We start from the raw sequence: 26,280 nt of genomic DNA on the forward strand, positions 1-26,280 counted from the left end.
CTCTTTACACCGAGCACACACCTCCTACGTGCCCAGCCTTGCCTCATGTATGCCTTCGTTGCTTCCTTCGCAATAGACAGTATTTTTGCGCAGTATATTTGCTCAGTTACGCCGTGTTCGTTGTGTTTTGGGACGCTCCCTTCACTTCCTACACTTCCCACCGCCGACCGCTAAGCCGCTAGACTCACTTGCGCGCTCGGAGATTCGGCGCGCCCGCCATTTTCTTCATGTTAGTCTTCCCCGTGTGAGCGCCCTTCAGTAGCCACTGTGTGCCCCAGCGCGGACATTTGACCACCCGCTCAGTTGAGCAATCTTAATTAGGGGGAGCGATCGTGTAGGGGCAGCTCTCAAGTCATGCGGCACACACTAGTTCATTGAGGTCTCCCCTTCAGGGTTCAGCCGCCATTTCACGAGAGTGAATGTGCGGTTGGTGGGTGCTGTTACCAAGGTCTCCGGGAAGAATGGTGTGTGGTGGGAAGTGCCTCCTCTGTAACATGCGTTTCACTTACTGGTCGTATAGTTGTCCTGTGCGCAGCAATCACCTTTTTCTGTCAGGCGTCCACCGGGCTCCAGCACCTCATGAGCCCCGCTGCCTCATCTCTGCCGGCCGCGCTCCGGAACTTGCTGAGTCGCGGTTTTCTCCGTGGCGGGACCTCAAAACCCTCCCAAAAGCCTGCAGCTGGGAGACTGCACTTTCCGATTGCTCAATCCGTCGTTTGATACCTCTCTGCACCCGGGTTACCGCACCAAAAGCATAGGGAACTCTTCGCCACGGGAGGAGGTGAATCCCTAAGCCGCCATTTTCCACGGCGTCCAAACCACGTCCCCAGAAATAATAAGTTTTAGTGCAAAGAGCGACCCATCGAGCGATGGTTAGTTTTTGCACAGCCGACCTTTCTTGGCGCCCACATAGCAAACTAAGAGCTGACCATCCACCCAGAAATGTTTTGTGCGATCCAGATAAAATGAGTGCGCACGTTTTGGATCCAGACAGTGGAGCCTCTCCTCCGCATTAGAAGGATGCGGGGTTGGAAGAAGGTGGGCAAAGTGATGGTCTGTGCTATGTGGAAAGAGGTAACCACTTTGGGAAGAAAAAAAGGTGGAGTTCGAAGGACAACCTTGTCAGGATGAACAGCAAGGAAAGGAGGTTTAGAAGAAAGAGCCTGAAGCTCACTCACCCTGTGAGCAGAGGTGATGGCAACCAGAAAAGCAGTTTTTCAGGTTAAGAGTCTGAGAGGACAACTATGTTGAGGCTCGAAGGGAGTGCACATAAGGTAAGTAGGAACGAGGTTCAAGTCCTACTTGGGTATTACAAAACGAATAGGAGGAAAGAGGTGAGATTGATTGATTGATTGATTGATAGAAGGAATATGCTACTTACCAGTATGCATATGTTCTTGGCATGTAGGGCTGCTGACATTCATATCTGTGCATAGATAGCCGCCTAGTGTTGGGTCCAGATGATTGCACATTGTTGTCCTGGAAGAGTCTTCGAAGTATCACGAGATAGGTGGCTCCTCCCCTGGACTACAGTGCGCATGGGCATCCCCTCCATCTTCAGATTGTTTTTCGCCATTGGGGCAGAGATGGAGTGTAATACAATAAGTGATGGCCATGCCTGAGAATGATTCTGAGTGCTGCAGCTGCGACAGGCACCGGGGAGGAGGGCGGGCGATATGAATGTCAGCAGCCCTACATGCCAAGAACAGATGCAAACTGGTAAGTAGCATATTCCGTTCGAGGCATGTGGGCTGCTGAATTCATATCTTTGCATAGAATAAATAGCAGTTACCTCCTTAGCGGTGGTTGCCCGTGCCAGCTGTAGCAGTCTGAAAAGAGTTTTGAGAACAGCCTGTCCTACAGCAGCTTACTGTTTGGAGTGTACATCTACGCAGTAGTGTTTGGTAAATGTATGTATGGTGGTCCATGTGGCTGCTCTACATATATCCTCTAGAGGAATGTTACCTAGGAAAGCCATGGATGCCCCTAACTTGTGTGTGGAATGCGCTCGTGGGGGAACTGTTAAAGTGAGTTTAGCCTTTTGATAACATATCTGTATGCACTTAACAATCCATCTGGCTATACCCGATTTGGAAATGGGGTTGCCTTTGTGTTTTGGAGAGAAGGCAACAAACAGTTGCTTAGTTTTTCTGAAATCTTTGTCCTGTCAACGTAATACAGGAGAGCTCTTTTAACATCTAAAGTGCGCAGTGCTCGTTCTGCCACTGAATCTGGATTTGGGAAGAAAACGGGCAGCTCTATGGTTTGGTTAATGTGGAACTGCGACACCACTTTAGGCATGAATTTAGGGTTGGTACGCAGCACTACCCTATTAGCATGAACCTGCATGAAAGGCTCTTGAATAGTTAGTGCTTGTAGCTCACTAACTCTTCGTAGCGATGTGATTGCTACTAGAAAAGCCACTTTCCATGTCAGAAACTGTATCTCACAAGAGTGAAGAGGTTCAAAGGGTGGTCCTATTAATCTGTTGAGAACCACGTTCAGATTCCAGACAGGTGAAGGAGGGTGTCTGGGAGAAATCACTCTTTTGAGTCCTTCCATAAAAGCTTTAATGGCTGGCACCCTGAAAAGAAAAAGATGCTGTCTGTTTTGAAGATAAGCTGCCATGGCAGCCAAATGTATCCTAATGGAACTATATGCCAGATTGTATCTGTATAGATGCAGCAAATAACAGATAATGTTTTGTGTGGACGCATCCAGTGGATTTATGTCATTATTGGAACAGTAAATGACAAATTGCTTCAATTTAGCCGCATAGCATGCCCTGGTTGTAGGTCTCCTGGCCTCTTTGATGATGTTCATACAATCAGGGTGCAAGTTGAGGTAGCCAAACTCTATGACCTCAGGAGCCATATTGCAAGGCTCAACTGTTGTGGATCTGGGTGCTGAATGTCTCCATGGCTCTGAGTGAGGAGACTGTGAGTGAGGAGACTGAGGCGCAGTCGTTGTTGAGGCACCACTGAAAGTTCTAGGAACGCGGTGTACCACGCCTGCCTTACCCACGTTGGAGCAATCAGGATGAGCGTCATGGAGTTTTGCAGCAGTTTGCGTGCCACTAGCGGGATGAGCGGTGCTGGAGGAAAAGCGTACGCAAATCTACCTGACCAGTTCATCCATATCGCATTGCCCTGAGACTGCGGGTGTGGGAACCTGGCAGCGAAGGTTTGGCATTTTGCGTTTTACTTTGTTGGGAATAGGTCTATCTCTGGATGACCACACTGCTGGAAATATGGTTGGAGCACCGAGGGGTGTATCTCCCACTCGTGCATTTGGTGGCTGTGCCTGCTGAGCAGGTCCGCCATCTGGTTGTCCTTGCCTGGGAGATGTTCCGCCATGAGGAACATGTTCCTCTGAATGGCCCACTTCCACATGCTCTGGACTAGATGAGACAATTGTGGAGAGTGTGTGCCTCCCTGCTTCTGGATGTAATACATGGCAGTCATGTTGTCCGTCCGGATTTGCACGACTTTGTTGCACAAATGCAATTTGAATGCCTTCATTGCCATGAAGATTACCATCAGCTCCAACAGGTTGATATGCATCCTTTGCTGTTGCGTCGTCCATAGTCCCTGCACGGTATAATGGAGGACATGCGCTCCCCAGCCCTGGAGAGATGCGTCCGTTGTCAGCACTATTTGTGGGACAGGCTCTTGGAACGGTCGTCCCCTGCAAAGGTTTTGTGTGTTCCACCAATGCAGAGAGTTGTATGCACGACCGGTCACCAACACTAGGTCTTATAGATGTCCATGAGCCTGGTTCCACTGTCGTGCTAAGCACTAATGAAGGGGACGCATGTGTAGAAGGTGTGATTTTGGATAATTTAGTGTAAATCACAGACTGTGTAGGAGGTTAATTGTGCGGGACATGTGGCTGGCACACTGTTGGGCTGACTTTGCTTGAACAAGCCGGTTGTCCAGATAAGGATAGACATGGATGTGTTGTCTCCGAAGGTGCGCAGCCACTGTTGCTAAGCACTTTGTGAACACCCGGGGGGGCAGTAGTGACCCCGAAAGGCAGGACCTTTAACTGGTAACGCTGGTTGTTTATGGTGAACCTGAGATATTTCCTGTGTCTTGGATGAATGGGGATGTGGAAATATGCGTCCTTTAGGTCTAGGATTGCTAGGAAGTCCCCCTGCCTAAGCAATGGTAGAACCTGCTGTAAAGTTAGCATGTGAAAGTGTTCTGACAAGATGTACTGGTTTAGGGGTCTGAGGTCTGAGGTCTAGAATGGGCCAGAGAGACCCCGTCCTTTGAGATTAAGAAGTACAGTGAGTACACTCCTATACCCTGCTGTTCTAAAGGCACAAGTTCTATGGCCCCTTTTTGCAGCATGCAGAGTACTTCTTGCTGCAATATGTGTATGTGCTCTGCGGACATAGGACGGTGCCTTGGGGGTATGTTGGGTGGAGTGGAGGTTAGTTCCAGACAATAGCCGTATTGTATAAGTTGTCTCACCCACCTGTGGTATAGCCTTCCCAGACTGGCAGGAACTGCTGAAGTCTTCCCCCGACCGGTGTTATATGGTCTAGGGGCAGTGACAAGGCGTCACTGTTTATTGGTGGCGGAGGATCTGGCATTATTATTTCCACGTCCTCTGCACTTGGTGCTGTTCCCACGATATCCACCCCTGTTCTTGATATAGGTGGCCTGCGTGCTCCCCTTGTTGTATTGGGCTTGCTGTGATGCTTGACCTCTAGATGCTCCCCTGTTACCAGAGCGACAAAAGGAACCGCCCCTGAACTGTTGTGACTGTAGAGCCTCCATGGATTTTGCTGTCTCAGTGTCTTTCTTAATCTTTTCAAGGGTTGTGTCTACATCAGGACCAAAAAGAAAGTCAGGGTTTACCGGCTGATTGAGCAGAGTTGTTGTTATCTCTGGTTTAAAACCAGAGATGCGGAGCCAGGCATGCAGTCTTAGCATCACACTAGTGTTGATGGCCCTACCTGCTGTGTCTGCTGCATCGAGCGCACACTTGATGGATGCATTGGAAATTAAATTCCCCTCCTGTATGAGCATTTCTGCTCCCTCTTTATAAGCATCAGGCAGGTGTTGTAGTAGCTGCTCTAACGTGTCGTAGTGAGCCCTATCATATCTGGCTAATAGGGCCTGTGTGTTTGAGATCCTCCAAATATTAGCCGCTTGAGCCGCTACACGTTTGCCAGAAGCTTCCAAGATTTTAGATTCTTTGTCCGGAGGAGGAGCATCACCACTTGTTTGAGAGTTCGCTCTCTTGCGAGCATTAGCCACCACTAAGGAGTCCAATGGGAGTTGGTCCCTAATATAAGTAGGGTCCACAGGCGCAGGCCGGTATTTCCTCTCAATCCTTGGGTTTACAACCCTTGCCCTGGTGGTCTCCTTAAAAATGTCAGTAGCGTGTTTAAGGACACCCTTTAGCATAGGTAATGTTTTTACTGATCTTTCTGAAGTTGAGAAAGTATCAAACAGAAAGTCTTCCTCCACTGGGTCAGCGTGCATTTCCACGTCATGGTTATTGGCTGCCCTTTCAATCAGTGCGTTAAACGCCGCCGTATTTTCAGTAGGCGAGGTTTTGACAGTGTAAGACTGAGTGTCAGGAGTGGTTTGTGGCTCATCCGGGTCAATCCAGGTTTGAGGTTCCTCCTGATCTGTCAGCGGGATAAGTGAATTCATCCTCATTGTATCCCTCCCCCACATCCTCATTGATGCGTGTGGGAGAATAGGCATAGTCTTGTGCATAGGACTCCACAGGTTCAAAAAGAACAGGCGAGGTGGCAGAATCCCTTTTCCTTTTGAGAGGGATTTTGTATGACTCTAAAGGATGTTCTGGAGCGATCTTCCTTTTGTGAATGGGGAGTGTGCCAGAATCCGAGTCAATGAACAGCTTCGACTGATTGTCATAGGAGGGTGGCTGGAACACTACATCCTCTGTAATGGACTGAGACCTTGAAGCTACCGACACCTTTTTGGACGTCTCGGTGCTCTTTTGTGGTTCGAACGCTTTGGGTCGAGCGGTCGGGGATAGTCCGAATTTAATTGTTGGCGCAAGCATTGGAGACGAACCGATCTTCGAGGGTGGAGCCGTCGTCGATCGGACCGACTTTGCCTGATCACTAGATGGATTGCGACCTTGCGTCGACTCGAGCTCCTTGTGCGCAGCAGTCACACTTTGTTGCTTCGATGAGATATGCTCTTTCGGGTCGGGTCTGCTTTTCGACTCGAAGGCCTTGCTCAACATAGGCTTGGAGGCTGTAAGCTTGGAATCGACAGTCTGTTTAGCCTAGAGTCCTTCAACGCAACGTGCTTGACTGTAGAGACAGGCTTTGGCGCCCCACTCTTCGGGTCGACGCCCCCTTGTGACCCTGACGGGTCGATGACACTTTTAGACTTGATCGGCGCCGACGAATCCGAGGCAGTCATTCAGAGTACAGTCTATAGCAGTTTCGGTTTCGATTACGCCATTGAGATTGGGTGATCGACCGATGGCTCTTTAAAAGTATTCTTAGCCGGACCTTGACGCAGGGCTATAGAATGTGGGTTAAGGTCTTGGCTAAGGCCTTCCGGCGATGCCGAGACCTGAGCCGTAGAGTACAGTGTCAGTTTTGGGCCCCGCAGTTGCGGGTGGGCCGTGCTCATCGCTCGAGTTGTCATCGACAGCTATGATGGCCTCTGCGTCGTCTCCTACCTCGACGAAGTCTTCCTCATGGACGTAGTCTTCTTCCTCGTCCACATCGTGGTTTGATTCGTGCTCCGACTGCTGGTCAGGATCCTCTTCATAGACGCCCTCCCTCATCGTCTTCGGCCTCGAAGATATTCTCCGGGTCGGGCGTAGTTTTCTGTGCCGACTGTTGTGCGGCGCGTCGAAGCTGAAGTGTCTTCTTGGACCGGAACTTGGAACAGGCCATGCAGCTGGCCTCGTCGTGGTCCTGAGATACATTTATTGCACACCGGGTGCACATCGATGTGAGGGTATTTGGAGTTGCAGACGGGGCATCTCTTGAACGGGCTCCGTTCCATCGTCGATCGTTGTTGGGACCTTTGGTGTCGAAAAGGCAAACGGCCTTCGACGTCCTGTTCGAAGAACTGGATCGAGTACTAGGCACCGAACGAGACAATACCGACGCCCCGAAGGCCTTTTGGCCTTGCGAAAAGAATATATATTGATTCCGAACTTGAGTCAAGAAAGTACATCCGAACCCAATGGCGGAAAAAAACAATCTGAAGATGGAGAGGATGCCCATGCGCACTGTAGTCCAGGGGAGGAGCCACCTATCGTGATACTTCGAAGACTCTTCCAGGACAACAATGTGCAATCATCCGGACCCAACAATAGGTGGCGATCTATGCACAGATATGAATTCAGCAGCCCACATGCCTCGAACACCTATTTAGAATAGGGGACTTGAAAAGAGAAGGCTGATCAGGCAGGCTAAGGTAGACCGAAATGGCCACAAGATAGCCTTTGAGGGTACCCAGAGCAGAGCCCTCATGTGCCTAAGAATGTAGAAAGAGGAGAACCTCCGAAAGGGGGCATAAACAGGATCCACAGCCTTGGCTCCGCACCATGCCACAAATTTGTTCCATCTACAGGCGTATGAACAATTGTTACTTACCTGTAAACGGGTGGTTCTCTAGTATTGGTGTCTTTCATAGATTCACATGCTTGAATATTCCCCGTTGACGAAGTGGGAGTCCCACGGTAAATAAAATAGCAATACCATACCAATAACATATGTATGTAATACATAACACATGAAATAGTAGTAAATACATAAAGGCTCAAAAACCAATTCCTACATAGGAATACATGATAGAGAGAAAAAACACTTGTAACATTCCTGTCATTATGTTAGTCCAAACTACAGCCAATCAGGCGCCAGCAACCTTCCAGAACCTTTTCCTCAGAGCTCAGACCCTCAGATTTTCTACCGCACGTCATGTGAAGGGAGTCTCCCTGAGCTCTGCTCAGTTTTCTCTATTTCTTCCAAGTTATTGCTGTCTTCTCAACATGTCAAGTAAGAAGTCTTTATTTAGACACTTTGACGACGAGGAATATTCAAGCATGTGAATCTATGAAAGACACTCTAATACTGGAGAAACCATTTTAGTGGAGGGACGCCTGGCTGACAAGATAACCTTACAGACTTCGGGAGGAAAGTCCAAAGCTGTCAACTGCCGCTGCTCAATCTCCACGCAAGGCGGTGCAGGCTCGAAAGGTTCGGGTGAAGGACCGTCTCCTGCTGCAGCAACAGAAGATCCTACCGAAGAGGCAGTATGATCGTAGGACCGATGGCCATGTGCAAGAGCTCGGGATACCAGACTCTTCGTGCCCAATCCGGATCCACAGGAATGACTTGGGCCCGGTTGCGATTGATCTTCAGCAATCTGAGCAGAAGTGGTACAGGCGGAAAAGCGTATAGAAGACCGCAACTCCAGTCGAGACAAAAAGCGTCGCCAAACGAGTGCCGCCTTGGAAATTCCAACGCGCTGAAATGCTGACATTTCGCTTTCTCCTCGATGGCGAACAGATCTAACCAAGGCTGTCCCCACTGCTGAAAGAGACCTCGCACCACCTCAGAGTGAAGTCACAAATCGGGATCCATCATGCACCTGCGGCTGAGTTCGTCCGCCCTGGCCTTCAGGGAACCTGACAGGTGTTGAACCACCAGGGACACACCCTGATGTTCCAGCCATGTCCAAAGGCGAAAAGACTCTTGACATAGGGTCCACGACCCCCACCCTGCCCTGTTTGTTGCAGTACCACATGGTGGCTGCGTTGTCTGTGAACACTACTCTTCCCCGGACAGAGGGAAGGAATGCTTTCAGTGCAAGACTAATCACCCGGAGCTACAGAAGGTTAATGAGGAGCCCACTCTCTGCCGGAGACCATGGGCCTCTGATCGCCGCCGCCCCCATGTGGCCACTCCACCCCAGAAGTTAAGCATCTTTCACCACTGTAAACTCTGGTTGGGGAAGGGAGAGGGATCTGCTGTTGACCCAATCCAAGTTCACTATTGGTGTGCAGTGCCCTCTGAGATCTGGACGTAATAGGAAAGATTCCCCTGAGGATGTGCCCACTGGAACTTCAGGTCTCACTGAAGAGCCTGCATATGCCACCTAGCATGATCCACCAGCAGGATGCAGGAAGCCATGAGACCCAGCAGCCTCAAGGTCATTCGCACCGAAACCCGGGATAGAGGCTGAAACATCAGAATCATAGCTCGAATATCCCAGACTTGCTGCTCGGGAGGAAAAGCCCAAAACTGCACTGTGTCCAGAACCGCTCCAATGAAAAGGAGCTTCTGAGAGGGAATCGGGTGCGACTTCAGCACGTTGATAGTGAACCTCAGCAAATGCAGGAGGTCAGCTGTAGTCTTTAAGTGGGAGGAGACAACCTGGGGGGATCCCGCCTTCAACAGCCAGTCATCGAGATAGGGGAAGACTGGAACCCCTGATCTGCACAGATGAGCTGCGAGCACCACCATCACTTTCGTGAACACCCAAAGGGTGCTGCTAAGACCAAAGGGGAGCACGGTAAACAAAATGCTTTTTGTGAAAATAGGCGTCCTGCAAGTCCAACGCTACCATCCAGTGTGCAGGGTCGTGGGCAGATAGGACCAGAGCCAATGCCAACATTTTGAACTTCTCCTTCCAGGGGAAGCGGTTGACATCCTAGGACCAGAGCCAATGCCAACATTTTGAACTTCTCCTTCCAGGGGAAGCGGTTGACATCCCTGAGATCCAAGATAGGAAGCAGGTTTTTGTCCTTCTTGGGGACCAGAAAGTAGTGAAAGAAACCACCACGACATACTTCTGGGGTAGGGACTCGCTCGATAGCTCCCTTGGCAAAGATCGCTGTAACTTCCTGGCGGAGACGGACCAAGTGATCCTCCGACATGCGATAGAGCGTAGGTGGCATGGGTGGAGGGGTAGTCTCAAAGGGGAGGGAATAGCCCCTTCGGACTATCTGCAAAACCCACCTGACCTGATCGCTTGCCAGTGGGGGAGATGATGGCGGATCATGCCACCCACTGGCAACTGGTGGCCCTGAAAGGTCAGACTAGGAGGGTTTGGAGGCTGCTGCAGAGGGGGCACTGGTGGGCTGGCCCCTTAGACCCACAGAGCTGCATCCCACTTCCCCGGCTGCGCAAAGGTTGGTGAGCTTGGCCAGGTCTGTGGCTCTGGGTGGAACGTGGTGGGGTACCCCTTTCGTATCCACAAAAGAGGAAAAAAGCAGGCTGCGCTGGGCGGGAGGTGGTAGCTAGGCCCAGGGATCTGGCCGTAGCCCTAGAATCCTTGAAGAGCTTGAGCGCGTTATCTGCTTTGTAGCCAAACACGCGACGGCCATCAAAGGTCTGACTTCTGACATTGAAATCGTCCTGCTTAGCGAGTCTGCAGTGTCCAGCCCACATCGTATGGCTAACTTTGCTTCATCTCTTCTGTCTGCAACCGCACAGGAGAACGACCCGGGCCTTCTCCAGGCAATGTGGCAGCACCTGCCCAACTGTGTCCCACACGGATTGGGTCTAACGGCCCAAGAGAGATGTGGCGATCACCGACCGCAGTCCTAAGCTGGCAGAAGAGAACATTATCTTCCCAAGATGACCCAGCTTCTTGGATTACCTATCTGGGGGAGCAATAGTGAAAGCGCCATTGGATGTCGAGGCCCCGTCGACCAAGCTCTATGGGGTAGGGTATTGGGAGAGTAAAGTGGGGTCGCCCGGAGCTAGGCGGTGGCGTCTGGCAATCATCCTGTCCACAGGAGCCCCTGTGCTGGGCTTGGACCAAGTGCCCAGTAGGAAGTCTGTGAGGGCGTCACTGAACAGCACCAGGGGCTCCGAAGAGGCTGCTGCTGGTTGAAGCACCTCAGTCAGGAAGTTAATCCTGACTGCCACCATAAGTGGCTCACGGTCCAAGTCCTCAGCTGCCCTACGCTACACCACAGCATAGGAGGCTTCCCTCCTCCATAGCCACGGTAGGGGTAGAAAGCATACCAAGGACTGGAGAAGTATCCAGACCACTGGCCTCACTCAGTTCCTCTCTCCAGTCCGACTCTTCCAGCTGCTCTGCTAGAGGGTCAACAGACCCCTCTAAGTCCTCCACACCCTCCTCTGGCTGCCACTCAGGACGATAAGGAACGCCTCAATAGAACAGGGGAACAAAAGTAACAGCCGGTACCGGCGTCGGTTCAGCTCCGTGTTCATGACGAAGGGGAGGCAGAGGTAGACGCTGGGTGGGGACACTGGCGTTGGAGGTGTCGCCAATGGATTCGGAGCCGGAGAAAGCATTATAAGGTCGACCGACGCCGATTTGGATCCTGGACTGGATCCCTGCGGGCCCTGTGACGTCAAAATCGAAGGCCTAGAACCCCCAGCAGAGTCCGTGGGCTTTGTAAAAGCTATGAAGTTGGGCAGGGGTTGCCTCCACTCCCGGGAAGTAAGAGGCTCGGAGTGGACCCAATGGGCTTCACAGACGGAGCCGGATGACTACCTTCTGCATCCCGCTTTGGCCGATGGACCGGGCTTAGGCGAAGAGCAACGGTGCTTCTTCGCCTTCTTCTTGTGCTTCAAATTACCTGAAGACGAAGACTTTGAAGAGGAGTGATGGTGGTGGCTTCACGACCAGTCCCGTAACCGTCTCGCTCTGGACCTCGAGCGGCTCGGGGTGGACTGCCGAGCCTCGAGAAGCTTTCGGGACCACTCCCGCAAAGAATTGGGGTTCATGGCCCGGCAGCCTGAGCAAAACTTTGGATCGTGGTCGAGCTTCAGCCACCAGGAGTCACAAGGCTTGAAGCCGGTCTGTTGATGTGACATGCCTCATACCAGGAGTCGAACGACAAAAAATGATGTAGACAAAAAGTCGAAAAAACTCTAGAAAAAAAAAAAAAAGACAGGGTACCACTTTCTCCGGATCTGCGCTGGCTGGCGCGGAAAAAGAAAGAACGGACATCAGCGCATAGGGTCGGCGTCTAAGTAGATACCACGACTTCCTTCTAGCGATCACAACACCAACGACGACCACAGAGTTGACAGGTGCCACCTATGGACACGCAGGGGTACTGCTGAAGAAAAATTCTTCGGATGCAGTCGAACACCTGGGGGAATCCATAACTAATAGCCTCTTTCAGATACACAACCCACTGCACAGACAATACTGGCACAGTGAAATACATTTGCTTGCAGTCACGGGCGAGTAGTGTTACAGACAAGATGATGCGCTGAGCCTCAAATAGACGTCAACATCTTATCAATATGTATCCAGCAAATACTGGCTGGGTTAGGCTGCACTACGTGTGTAAGGATCTCATCTGCTGATTGACGGTTGGAACCTTGTTGGTAGAGAGTGGCAGTACTTTTCCTCATTTCTCTATATTAGCATCTCTAAAGATAAAGCTAGGTTTCTTAAGCTTCACCGAGTAGTAAACATCAACTCTCAAACAAGCTACCTCACAGATACCTCTACATATTTTTTTCATGGTGTGTAGTTGTGTGGGACATCTCACCCTGCCCACTCAAGGCATTACAGTATGCCTTTGCCAGTTCCTGAAGCGATTTTAAGCAGAAGCAGTCAAACATCATTCAGACTGAGAAAATTACAGACCGGCTGGAACTCACAAGCCACAACATAGCCAAAGTCATTCATGCACCATACATGGACTGTCTGACTCAACGCTCTGCATAACATGTGCCCAACTTTCGATTAAATGGAGCAGAGACATTGGCCTAGAAATCAACAGATTATCAATAAAACACAGAAGCGGTCATGCATTTTCCAGTCTAAAGAGGGGCCATTCAAAAAATATACGATAAGAAAACTGTCATCCAAGTAACTTGCAGAAGGTAAATTGTTTCAAGGGGGTTGAGACACAAATATCCATGAAGACAGGTAAGGACCCATGTCAAACATTCATGATAACCAGTGACTAAGCAAATGAGCTATAATGAGATTACTAGCATGTACATTTATTTTATGTGATAAGCACGAAAATCTGGCATGAATGTGGCTCTTTTGGACCTATGTTGGGCCGCTGCTAGCTGGGCTGATTATTCTTTTAATAACAATGTTGTACAAATTGCCATGCCTGAATAGCACAGAGCAGTTAAATATGATCAACGTAATTGCAGCTTCTGGTCTTTGAATGCATTTTCACCTCTGATATTTCCATTAATCTGGGTGATGTTACTCAATTGTCGCTCTCTTGGCATGAAATGGACTTACTCATGCAAACATCCTCTCTGTGGCGCCCTCCTTGCTGTTGTGAGGGGTTAGCAAAAAATAAAGTCTCCACAGTACTGCTTAAAACGGACAGCCTTGGGACATACACACATCAGAATGCAGGAACAAAGATATTTCTAGGCATAAATTTGGCACCATATTACAGGTGCCTAGCTTTTCTCAACACATCAGCTGTGCTTCAATACAGTTTGGGCAAATACTGACCTGGATACCAATGCACTCTCAACTGTCAATGTCTAAGCATCTAATACCCTGCTTGAAACAAAAGAGACAGCAAATTGTGATAGCCAAAGACCAGACACTTCACATTTTGAAATGCTGTGTGGCATGGGGAAGAGTGGCGACCACCTAATTTCCCAGAGGGTGGGCTTGGACAGTTTGATCTCAGAGATGAAAACACAATGCCTTCCAGCCCCAGCACCTCTTTCTGCACGGCTTTTTCACAAAAGTGACAAATGACAGCTTCCACCAGTTTAAACAGCTGCAGAACCAGGGCAGACATGCAAACCTTGAAGAGTTGAGATGCACTTACAGTATATTCCTATTTTGATTTCCAAACCAATATAAATTTAATCTAAACCTCTGCTGCATTAAAGGACTCCGCTTCCTGCTATTTTATGGGCCTCCAGTTTGTGCACTGATGTTATCAGCTCTCCAAAGCACAAAACATGTGTGGTGATAAGGTTTTCTGTCTTGTGTAGTGGTCCCTTCCCCTCCCAGTCACGTTGGCACTTCATTACTGTAACTAGTCGTAAACTGTCAAGGCCTGGATTCATTCAAAGTTCCACAGTCGGAGAAAAAGTGAGGTTCGGAGCCCGGGAGAGGAGGGAGTTGATGAAAGGACCAGAAAGGACAGGGAATAAAGGCCTGTTTGACGGCACCCACTCCTACACACTAAGGGGCAGCGTGACCGGTGTGGGGGGAAAAAGCTATCCTGATTGCTTGAGAGCACTAAAGTTCTACTTGGCGACCTGTTCACTTTCTCTAGAAGCGCTTAGAGACCGGTGGGTGATTTGCGCTATATAAAAGGAAAATGCTACTTACCAGTATGCATCTGTTCTTGGCATGTAGTGCTGCAGAGTTGCACACTGCAAACATCCGGGCCCAACACTAGGTGGCCATGTATGCACAGTTTGTTTTTGTTGTAGAAAAGTATTTGGAAGTCACGGGATAGGTGACTCCTCCTTTGGATGATACTGTGCATGGGCATCGGCTCCATCCCCAGATTGTTTTTCGCCATTAGAGAAGTGATGGAGCTGTACAAGAAGTAGTGATGTCCATTTGGTTTGTATCTAAGATAATACTGGAACAGATAAACTTAGCCGGGGAGGCGGGTGGGCGTGTGTAACTCTGCAGCTCTACATGCCAAGAACAGATGCATACTGGTAAGTAGCATTTTCCGTTCGAGGCATAGGAGCTGCAGAATACACACTGTGCATAGATTGTATAGCAGTACCCACCTTAGCGGCGACCATCCGTATCTGTTGCAGTTGCTTGAAACTGAGTTTTTAGTACAGCGTGGCCCACAGTGGCTTGTTGCTTAGTTTGCACATCTACACAATAGTGTTTTGTGACTGTGTGCGGTGTAGACCATGTAGCTGCTTTGCATATATCATCTAGGGGAATGTTCCCTAATAATGCCATTGAAGCCCACATTTTTCTTGTAGAATGGGCTTTTGAAGGAATTGTTAACTTAAGTTTGGCTTTATGGTAACATATTTGTATGCATTTAACAATCCACCTAGCTACCCCCGATTTGGATATGGGGTTGCCTTTATGTGGTGGTGAAAAAGAAGCAAAAGGCTGTTTAGTTTTACGAAAATGTTGTGTTCTTTCAATGTAGTACAGTAACGCTCTTTTGACATCTAAGGTGTGTAGAGCTCTTTCTGCGACTGTTTGTGGCTGCGAGAAAAATACGGGCAGCTCAACAGATTGATTTAGATGGAATGGTGAAAAGACTTTTGGAAGGAATTTAGGATTAGTACGGAGAACCACTTTGTTATGATGCATTTGCAGAAAAGGTTCTTGAATGGTAAATGCTTGCAGTTCACTAACTCTTCTGAGAGAAGTAATGGCTACTAGGTAAGCTACTTTCCAAGTTCGGAATTGCAATTCACATTTATGTAAGGGTTCAAAGGGAGGTCCCATTAACCGTGGGAGAACAATTTTTAAGTTCCACACTGGTGAAGGTGGTGTTCTGGGAGGGATTATTCTTTTAAGTCCTTCCATGAAAGCCTTTATAGATCGATGTTGTCTATTCTGTAAGTATGCTGCAATGGCAGCAAGGTCTAGTCTGATAGACGTGTAGGCTAAATTACACTTTTGAAGGTGTAAGGTATCCTATGATGTGTTGAATAGACATATCTAAGGGACTTACGTGGTTGTTTTGACAGTATATTACAAACAGTTTCCACTTAGCAGCATACCATGCTCTAGTAGTGAGACGTCTAGCTTCTTTGATAACGTTCATACATTCTTGAGGAAGGTTGAGGTAACCAAACTCTAGGACTTCAGGAGCCAGATCGCTAGGTTGTGCTGAGCTGGGTCAGGGTGTCTGATCTCTCCATGGTTCTGTGTTAACCACATGGGTGCGGTGGCTTTTCTCACGCTGTGCGGCTTTTTTCAAAAAGCTGCTTTACATAACGAGCTGAGCTCGTCATGAGCATGCGAGCGGCACAACTCATGACGAGCTGAGCTCGTCATGAGCACGGAAGGGGTTAATAGGCATGGAGATAGGCTTAGTTTTTGGTGTGGTACCACAGATAGTTGCAGCAGTGTGGTGTACCACGGTTGTCTGGCCCAAGTTGGAGTAACTAGAATGAATGTCTGGGAATGTTGCTGTAGTTTGCGTACCACTAACAGAAGTAGTGGGAAAGGAGGAAAAGCGTACGCAAATTGCCATGACGAGTTCATCCATATCGCATTGCCTTTGGACAATGGGTGTGGGTATCTGGTGGCGAAGTTTGGGCATTTTGCATTTTCGTGGGTGGCGAAGAGGTCTATCTGAGGTTGTCCCCACGTTTGAAAGAACGGTTGAAGAACTTGCGGATGAAGTTCCCACTCGTGGATCTGCTGTGTTTGTCGACTTAGCAGATATGCCATGGTGTTTTGTATACAAGGAACATGTTTGACTAAGAGGAAGATCTTTAGTGGTAAAGCCCATTTTCATATCTGCTGTGCTAACTGGGAATGCTGCAAAGAGCGTGTCCCCTCCTTGTTTGTTTATGTAGTACATGGCTGTCATTGTCTGTGCGGACTAAGACAGCTTTGCCTGATATTGGTTTTTGGAATGCTTTTAGGGCTAGAAAAACTACTAGCAACTCCAAGTGGTTTATGTGGAGTAACTTTTGTTGCGGTGTCCACCTGCCTTGCATTGTGTGATGCAGTAGGTGAGCTCCCCAGCTGGAGAGAGACGAGTCCACTGTCATGATTATTTGAGAACTGCCTCTGGAAACGGTCGGCCCTTTGCAAGGTTTTTGGTGCACCACCATTGCAGAGAGATGAGTCTGACTGTCTACCAACACTAGGTCTGTTCATTGACCTTGAGCCTGGTTCCATTGGTGCGATAGGCACTCTTGAAGTGGACGCATTTGCAGTCTTGCGTGAGGTACTATAAATATGCAAGATGCCATCATTCCTATGAGCTGCATGAACACTCTAACTGGAAGCGAGTGTTGCAGTTGAATCTTGTTAGGAGAGTTTGTACACTTGCTATCCTGGCTGGAGAGGGATAGGCTAGTGTTAATTGGGTGTTTATTGTAGCGCCGAGGTATTATTGTATGTGTGAGGGTTGCAGATGTGACTTGGTGTGATTCACTGTGAATCCCAAGTTGTGGAGTAGTTGAATTGTAGCGTGAGTGTGTTGTACACACTGTTTGTATGAGCTGGCTTTTATGAGCCAGTCGTCTAGGTATGGGAAGACATGAATATGCTGTCTTCTTAAGTGTGCTGCTACCACTCCGAGGCATTTGGTAAACACCCTTGGTGCTGTTGTGACTCCGAATGGGAGCACTTTGAACTGGTAGTGCTCCCAGTCTAGCACAAATCTGAGATTTTCTGTGCGCTGTGTGGATGTGAATGTGGAAGTAGTCGTCCTTGAGATCTAGAGTGACAAGGAAGTCGTTTTGCAACAGGAGCGGAAGGACTTGTTCAAGTGTGATCATATGAAAATTATCAGACTACGTAAATGTTTAGAGGTCTGAGGTCTAGGATAGGTCTTCGAGATCCGTCCTTCTTTGGGATGAAGAAATATAGGGAGTATACTCCTTTGTTTTGCTGATGCTTTGGAACTATTTCTATTGCATTTTTCTGCAGGAGAGATACCACTTCCTGTCTGAGCAGTGTCAAATGTTCCTGTGACATTGGACGCTGTCTTGGTGGTATTGGGAGGGGGGAGGTGGGGTGGGGGGGGGGGGGGTGGATGTTCGTTCTAGACAGTAACCTGACTGAATTATTTGAAGCACCCACCTGTCTGATGTGATGTTTTCCCAGGCCGGTAGATATTGTTGTAGTCTTCCCCTGACAGGAGTGGAATGAGGCCGGGGAAGGGGAGGGGAGTCATTGGGCAGGGGTGGAGGCAGAGCGGGAGGAGTTGTTTTTCCCTCTGCCCTTGTTGTGGTTACCTCTGTAACCACCCCTTTGGTAGCCCCTACTATAGGTGGATTGTGTGGGGGCTTTGTACGAGGTGGAAGGTGTATCTGAAGAGTATCCCCTGTTGGCGCCTCTAAGATGAGCGTAGAAATGAACGTTTGGGAGCCTGCGACTGCAGGGCTTCCATAGATTTGGCTGTATCTGTAACTTTTTTCATTTTACCAAGGGATACATCTGCATTGAGTCCGAATAAGTGTTGCTCATCGAAGGGTTGGTTGAGTATAGCACTTTGGACCTCAGGTTTGAACCCAGATATGCGTAGCCAGGCGTGTCTAAGCAACAGAACACTAGTGTTAACTGCTCTCGAGGCAGTGTCTGCTGCATCAACTGCACTAGAAATGGAGGTGTTTGTAATATTTTTCCCTTCTTAGATAAGCTCATTTGCTCTCTCTTTATACTTATCAGGGAGGTGCTGCATTAATGATTCCAATTAGTCATAATGTGCCCAGTCATATCTTGCCAATAATGTTTGTGTGTTGGCAATATGCCACATGTTTGCTGCTTGGGAGACAGGTCTCTTTCCAAGGAGTTTAGACTATCTGGTGGGGGAGCCTCACCTGACGTTTTTGAGTTCTCTTTTGCGTGCATTGGGAACCACAAGCGAGTCTAGTGGAACTGGGCCTTTAATATAAGCTGGATCCGAAGAGGCAGCTTTATATTTCTTCTCTATTCGTGGGTAAATGACCAGAGTTCTAACTGGGTCTTTGAAGACTTCAGGAGCATGCTTAATCATTCCTTTGAGCATGGGTAAAATGGATGAGGACCGTTGTGCATTATCAAAGGTATCCATTAGGAAGTATTCATCCACCGGGTCTGTATGCATGTCCACCCCATGATACTGCGCAGCTCGGTGTACTAACTGATTAAAGCCCCTAGTGTCTTCTGGTGGGGAAGGCCTAGAGGGGTATATGTCGTCCTGAGGGACATCTGGGGTGTTGTAATCATTCCACGGGTCAGGTGAGCCTGGAGGAATATATGGATCAGCTGTATTACCCCCTATGTCATCAGAGCCATCATCCCTGTTGTCATCATGTGGTACGATAGAGGATGTAGGGGAATGTTGTGGTAGAGGAACATGTGGTGATGGCATAGGTGGAGGAGAAGGGGAAGATCCTCTGAGGAAGGATGTAGCCATGTCCTTCTTTGGATGAGGAGCCGGTGCAGGTTTATCCAGTGGCCGCTTTTTTGTCAACCAGTGGATGGACCTTTAACCAGAGTCTTTGTGCAGGGTCTGGTTGAAATAAGTCCTCTGCAGGAGGCTGATATTTTGGTGCGGAGGAAGGTTTCGGCACCGAAGTGGCATCTTTTGTTTTTTTGGTAATGTCTTTAACAGGAGAAGCAGGAGTCTTTTTCGGCTCCGATTGTTTTTTCGGCTCCAATGATTTTCTCGGTTCCAAAGAAGTTTTCGGATCTGGTTGTTTATTCGGAACCGAAGCGTGTTTGCTTGATTCCTACCTTGGTTTCGGTGCAGAGGGGGTATCGGTATGCTTCGGCGCTGATTGTTTAGATGTCAACGTTGCAGCTGATGTAGTCTTTCGGTGCGGGTAGGTGTGGGCCGGCACCGTAGGGAGGTCCACTCGAGCCAGAGTCACCTAAAGGCTTGGGTAGCTTCTTAGCCGGGCCCGAAGGTGGGGCAGTAGAAGCAGTGTCTCGGTGTGCAGGCGAGGGTGTGACCGGAGCCTTTTTTGGCGGTGTAGAGGAAGGGTCGGGTCGACGGTCTTACTTACGACCCGGGGTGCTGGAGTGACGTCCTAGACATCGTAATCTTATGCCTCGGAGTTGCTGTCGACGCCATGTTGCTCTGGGACGTCGACTCCCTCTGCAAAGATGTTGTCTGGAATCGGAGCTGAAGATCGAGCCATTGTTCTCCTAGCTCTTCGGTCCCGGATCGTCTTCTTGGAGCGGAAGGTGGCACAAGCGGAACAGTCTTTGGCCTCGTGCTCCGGGGAGATGCAAAGGTTACACACCTCATGAAGGTCAGTGTGGGGAAACTTCGACCCACATTGAGGACACTTTTTAAATGGTGTCCTTTCCATGAGCTGGAGTCGAGGCCTGGTTAGGCCCGAAGGCTGTCGTCGACGACCGGAATCGAAGTCCTCATTGTTGAGTAGCGTCGACTGGAAACGCGTTTGAAACTAAATTATAGAAGCTGGTGAGGATTGCGCACCTAAGGAAATCGGTTCCAACACTGAGCACTAGAAACATATCAGAGCCCGGTGGCGGAAAAAAACAATCTGGGGATGGAGCCAGTGCCCATGCGCAGTATCATCCAAAGGAGGAGTCACCTATCCCGTGACTTCCAAAGACTTTTCTACAACAAAAACAAACTGCAAACATCCGGGCCCATCACAAGGTGGCCATCTATGCAGTGTGTAATCTGCAGCTCATATGCCTCGAACATAATATAACGTAACATAACAACTCTGTCCATTTTCTGTGACTAGGTCTACTTGCCCAACGGAAAAAACAGACATCAAATCTTCTTGCCCCTGACAAAAATGAACTTTTCTCTGGCGCTGGACAATATATATATTGTCAAACCCTGGGAGGTGAGCTGGGACCACCGCCATCACGTTAGTGAACACTCGAGGGGCAGTGGTACAGGCAAAGGGGCGCACGCTAAGTAAAAGTACTCTTGGCCATCCATGAACCGCAGGAAATACCTGTGGGCAGGCAAGACGGGAATGGGAAAGTATGCATCCTGCAAGTCCAATTATATCATTCAGTCTCTTTAGTCCAGGGCAGAGAGGACTTGCACAAATGTGAGCAGGCTGAATTTTTCCATCAGGAAGAGATTGAGAAGCTGCAGATCTAGGATAGGATTATGGCCTCAGTCCTCCTTGGGCACCGGAAAGTAGCGTGAATAGTAACCACGGCCTACTTCTGATGCCAGCACCTTTTCTACAGTCCCCTTAGCCAATAGAGCTAACACTTCCTGACATAGCAAGGAGAGGTGGTTCTTCGTCATGTCATAAGAGGGTGGAGAGGGGGCGGGGGTAGTCACAAAGGAGAGGGAGTAGCTGGAAACCCATCGGTCTGACGTTATTGACCACCAATGGAGCAGGTGGATGCAGTATCCTGCAACTACCATTCCCACACAATGGCTATGATGGTCGGAGGGCAAACCAAAGAGGTTTTCAATGATGATGGGGTGTGGGTGAGGGGAGTAAGGGTTTGACAGGTTTGATTCTGTCCACCTGTTCCACGTGCCCTAGCTTAACGCACCAGTGGTCAGTGTGCTGCGTGGCTCTGCACTTCTGGCGTGAAATGCGGCAAAAAGAAACTGACATGTAGCTGGGGTGGCACGTTACTTCCGGCTCAGAGAACGCCACGCAAAACTACGCCACCTGCAGCCCGCTCACCAAAAAGTTCTAGATCCAGTCCAGTGCCTACGGAATACTCTATGGTAAGGAATCTGTGGCTAGAAGTTTCTATCACATAGAAGAAACTCTGGGGAGATAATTGTACACTCATTTTCCAGCATGGAATGATTTGTATTGAACAGTATCGGGCACCACAGTATTCTATAGTTGAGTAGCAGAAATGGAAGCAGCATAAATCTCACTTTGCGTGCTGTTTCAGTTGGCTGAGCTCCGTTAGTGTCAATTATCTGGCTATGCAAAAAGAATCTTCAAGTAGGCAAGTGAAAACCCGGAAACACTGCAAACTAAAAAGCTACTTTGTAAAACGTATAAAATAACTAGTTGCTCTGGACAAAAACATTTCAACTCTTAAAACCCAATTCGCCCTCCAATCACTCATTGTGTGTAGATCATTACCCTCTGCCTTGAAAAGCGTGTGACTGCCTTTTTGGGTATGTTTGTGCTATGTAAATCACACACATAATGTAAAACAGTGGTGACAGGACAACAGCTACAAATTCTGTGCTTGAAATCAACTTACCTCGTCTATGTTTCGGAGCCATTTGCTTATGTTTTCAAAGCTTTTGGCATTTGTGATGTCATACACCAACATGATTCCCATGGCACCTCTGTAGTACGAGGTTGTGATGGTGTGGAACCGCTCCTGTCCTGCTGTGTCCCTGTAAAGAGATTATACACAGTATTAATAACCGTGTCCACACAATAGGCTGTACTGACAAAAAAAAAAGTCAGAACTGCTAACAAATTTGGTTACAAAAATATGAATAGGCAACTGTCACAGGACAATTCTGCCCCCCCCCCCCCCCCCCCCCCCCCCAAAAATGAATTCAATAAATGGCCGGGCACCGAGAACTAAGACATAAGGTCGTTAAGGAAACTTCGCTTCTCCAGGAAGAGTATGATGGAAGATTCAATTTACAGAAAAGAATTAAAAGTTGTAGAAAAACATGTAACCCTAGGTCTTTATCATAGGTAACCTCCTTGAATTCTTTAATAGTGAATGTAGCGCTCTCTTAAGAACTAAAGAGGGAAAAGGGAAACCTTCATAAAGGCAGAGGATCAGATCGCTGAATTAGCAAGCTCAGATACTATTGGGTACAATATAGTCTAGAACCCGGGTCAGTGCTGTTCCGAGTCAAAAGGAAGACTCGATGATGCAAGTGGATGCACAAAATACAACTCATGAGCAGTAGCGGGTTCACACTTCTAGATTTGAAATCATTGGATTCTAAAGTCTACTTCTAGAACGGCATTTCGTTCTCTTGAGAAGAATCACAATAGTGTCGCTAAAAAATGTCCTTGAGGAATGACAAGATCGCAATACGCTTGTATGACATAATTCCAATGTTATATTGAGATTGATTTTATTTATATGTGTATGTTACACAAACCACAGACTACCCTGCCTTGGCACCCAAATAAATAGTCATTAATAAAATCTCCTTTTGCAAAACGTAGGTATTTAGTGTAAAGGTATTTTGTAGGGTGCCGGAAAAGGATAAGGGTCCGGCTCCATTTTTAAATTCCATTATTTAGGGCCAATAAAGCAGTTTGTCTGCCGTGCAGCATCGTGCATTCGGTTTTACAGTGCTTTACTGGAGCGGACTCGGGTTTGCTGGCAATCGCTAGGCAGTGATGTGCTTTCGGAAATCAACAGCTTATGATCTGGTTTTCACAAAGCAAAGGAACATCTTTGCACTCCTGCAAAGAGTTGATGGACCAACTGTTCAATTATAAAATAAATACATATGCAGGACAATCCACTTGATCCGCAGTAAGGCATGCCATGCAGATACGTCCAGAATACTGATTCCCTTTCACACCCCAGGTATGGCATCAAATCCAGGGTGAGGGAGAAGGCGATTGATGGGGCATGACAGCTGGCATAATGAAGGGTGCAACACGAAAAAAATGCTAGTCATTCGCACCAAGACACCAGCAGACGAAAGGGACCCAAACTGTCCACAGCAGTCTTTCAGTCAATAAAGAAAGCAGTGCAGGATATCCTTTTGTGACCTTGTCCAGGATCACTGCAAACAGCTCGGACTGCAACAAACAAGAGGCTTACGTTGGCGGGCTCAAAGACCATGGCACACAGACAGGAGCAGTGTCTGACTTCAGGGAAGTAGCAGCAGGAAAATGAAAGGACGGTCTTGCAACAGACGAGTCATACATGTAGGCAGACTACAAATTGTGTGCCCCTCAAATCAGATCCTCACGTGAGACAGTAGCCACCAACGGTTGGCACACTACGTCCCTGCAACTATATTGACCATGGTCAACCGAACCCTAAAGAATTAAAAAGACCCCCTGGAAAGTCATGCAACAAACATTACTCTGGAAATCGTGCTGAAGTTGCAATTAAAATTTTTAACGCAGGGTGACTACTGGGGGAACCTCAGATGTGTGGCCCACGTGTCACCACTGTAGGCGTCAATATTTTTTAAGAGTTCTGCCAGAAGAATAAGATAACCCAATTCCAGGACTGCTTGGTTTCGATTTATTTGAAAACACCCACTTTAGGGTGGACCGTTTCAAACCTAGAACCTACGGTTGATGTGCATCAGTAGGGTTCTCTAGATTGTATGAAGTAGACTAAGTAGTATTAAATATCCAAACCATTGGAGGCACTGCTCTCCTACTATGTCATTGCTGTAACACATCTACCCAGGAAAGTAGAAGGGCAAGATTGTTGGAGAACTGTTAAGCCTCCAATGGATTGCTATATGGGGTTTACCCAGGAGAGATGGAGGCACTGTGAAATCATCAAATTGTTGCTCTATGGCTCGCACCCAAGAGTGACAGAGGGTATTTCCTAATAGACAATGTTGAACCGCCAACGCCAAGAGTGCTATATTGACTCCATCTGGAAGTGATAGAGGACCAGCTTGCAAAGGAAACAAAGAACTGATTTGCTTTTCTGTGCTCCTTGGTTCTTTCTATGTAGTGCATTACTGCCCTTCTAGTGCCCTCTCTGCGCTTATGGACGGTTTCTGAAAGAAGCTCGGTATTTGCACTGTCTGGTTGATGTGGAACCTTGACATCACCTTTGGAATAAAGTGTGGGTCAGTTCTCATCACCACCCTATCATTGTGTATTTCGATGTAGGGTTCTTGTAGCGTTAGCACCTGTAGTTTGCTTACCCTGCGCAGTGAGGTGATCACCACCAAGAAGGCTGTTTTCATTGTCAGCATTTGTAAGGAGGCCTTATGGATAGGTTCAAAGGGCGCTTTCATGAGCTCTGTTAGGACTAAATTAAGGTTCCATGCCGGTGGCGGCATCCTCTTTGGTGGTGCGATCCTCTTTGCCCCTTCCAGGAATCTCTTTACTATATATGATGTAAAGAAATTCCGTTTCTCCTCTTGTGTAGGCTACGATCACTGCTAGAGGTACTCTTAGCGAGGATGAACTTCGTTTTGCCTTTAGCAGGTGTGTGAGATATCTTAGCACTGTTGATTCCCTTGTCATCTTCTTGTGTAGCTTTTTCTTGCTGCACCATTGTGTAAACTTCTTCCATTTTGCCACATAGCAACTTCGTGTGCTAGGTCTCCTTGCCTCTCGTAGTACCCGTAGGGTGCTCTCAGGTAACTTTAGGTGTGCAAAATATGTCTTCAGGAGCCATGCTGCTAGGCTGAGGCTCTCTGGTTCTGGGTGTAGTACTTCTCCATTTTGCATGGAGAGTAAGTCCTTCCTTTTCCCGAACTTGTGGGGTGCACCCTGTGCCATTTCCATAATCTGTGAGTACCAGGTCTGCCTGGCCCACCGGGGTGCCACCAGGATCAGTCATGTTGCAGTTCTGCACTTGCCAAGTACTCTGTATCAGTGGTATCGGGGGGGAAAAGCGTAAGCAAAGGTTTTTGACCAGCTTATCCATAGGGAATTCCCCAGGGATCCTTCCCCTGGTTGCCTGGATGCGAAATGTTGGCATTATGCATTCTGGTGTGTTGCAAATAGGTCTATTGTCGGTGTTCTCCACCTTCTGAATAGCCTTTGCGTTTCCTGTGTATTGAGCTCCCACTCGTGGAATGCCGATGTCTGTCTGCTCAGCCAGTCCGCTTCCACATTGTCCTTCCCTGGTAGGGGTATGGCTAGCAGGTCTATTTTGAGTGGGATTGCCCATCTCCATATCTCCTGTGCTAGGTTCGATAGCGAGGCTGATTGTGTTCCTCCCTGCTTGTTGATGTAGAACATTGTTGTTGTGTTGTCTGTCTGGTTCAACACTCTCTGGTTGTACAGTTTTGTCTGGAAGGCTTTTAGGGCGAGGAACACGGTCTTCAGTTCCAGGTAGTTGATGTGTTTGACCGCATCCGCTGGAGTCCACAGAACCCTCACCCTGAGCTTGCTCATGTGTGCTCCCCATTCCTTCTGGGATGCGTCAGTGGTGATGGTCACCGTTGGGGTAGGTGGTGTTAAAGGCTTCCCTTCTGTTATGTTCTCCTTGTTCCACCACAACATCTCCTCCTGTACTGCGTGCGTTACAACTACTAGATCTTCCCAACTTCCTGTAGCTTGTGACTATTGTTCTTGCAGCCATTCCTGGAATGGTCTCATGTGGAGCCGTACATTTGGTACCAGATGTATTCAGGAGGCCATCATGCCCATGACCTTGCTCGCTGTCCTCACTGTCTGAGCTCACCCCTTCTGGAAGAGGCGCGTCTCCTTCAGCAGGGCCAGTGCTCTCTTGTCACTGGGGAACACCTTGCTCTGTATGGTGTTGATCTGTGCTCCTAGGAAGATTTTTACTTGCTCTGGCTCCATTGAGGATTTCCCCCAGTGAATGGAGAATCCCAGGTCCACCAGTGTACTTGTCACACGTTGTGCATGTTCTTTGCATGTCCTGTGTGAACTTGCCTTTATTAGCCAGTCGTCCAGTTAAGGGTATACATGGATCCCTTCCCTCCTTAGGTGCGCTGCCACTGCTGCGAGGCACTTGGTGAAGACCCTTGGTGCGGATTTTAGTCCGAATGCTAGGGTTGTGAACTGGTAGTGATCTTTGCTGATGGTAAATCTCA

At 48.4% G+C, this 26,280-nt stretch overlaps 1 protein-coding gene across 2 annotated transcripts in view; it reads right to left on the reverse strand.

The window, feature by feature from the left end:
* The window catches only part of RAB10 (RAB10, member RAS oncogene family), a 274,345-nt gene that overhangs the window by 98,155 nt on the left and 149,910 nt on the right, over nt 1-26,280 (reverse strand). For both annotated transcript variants that reach the window (XR_015296706.1, XM_086928101.1), the window contains exon 3: nt 21,789-21,927. Coding sequence is in view for 1 of the 2 variants with exons in the window: in XM_086928101.1 (XP_086784227.1) it covers nt 21,789-21,927 (139 nt within the window). In the remaining variant the exon portion in view is untranslated. The remainder of the gene's footprint in view (nt 1-21,788; nt 21,928-26,280) is intronic.

Source organism: Lissotriton vulgaris, chromosome 6 (genome assembly GCF_964263255.1).
Source record: "Lissotriton vulgaris chromosome 6, aLisVul1.2, whole genome shotgun sequence".
NCBI lineage: Eukaryota > Metazoa > Chordata > Amphibia > Caudata > Salamandridae > Lissotriton > Lissotriton vulgaris.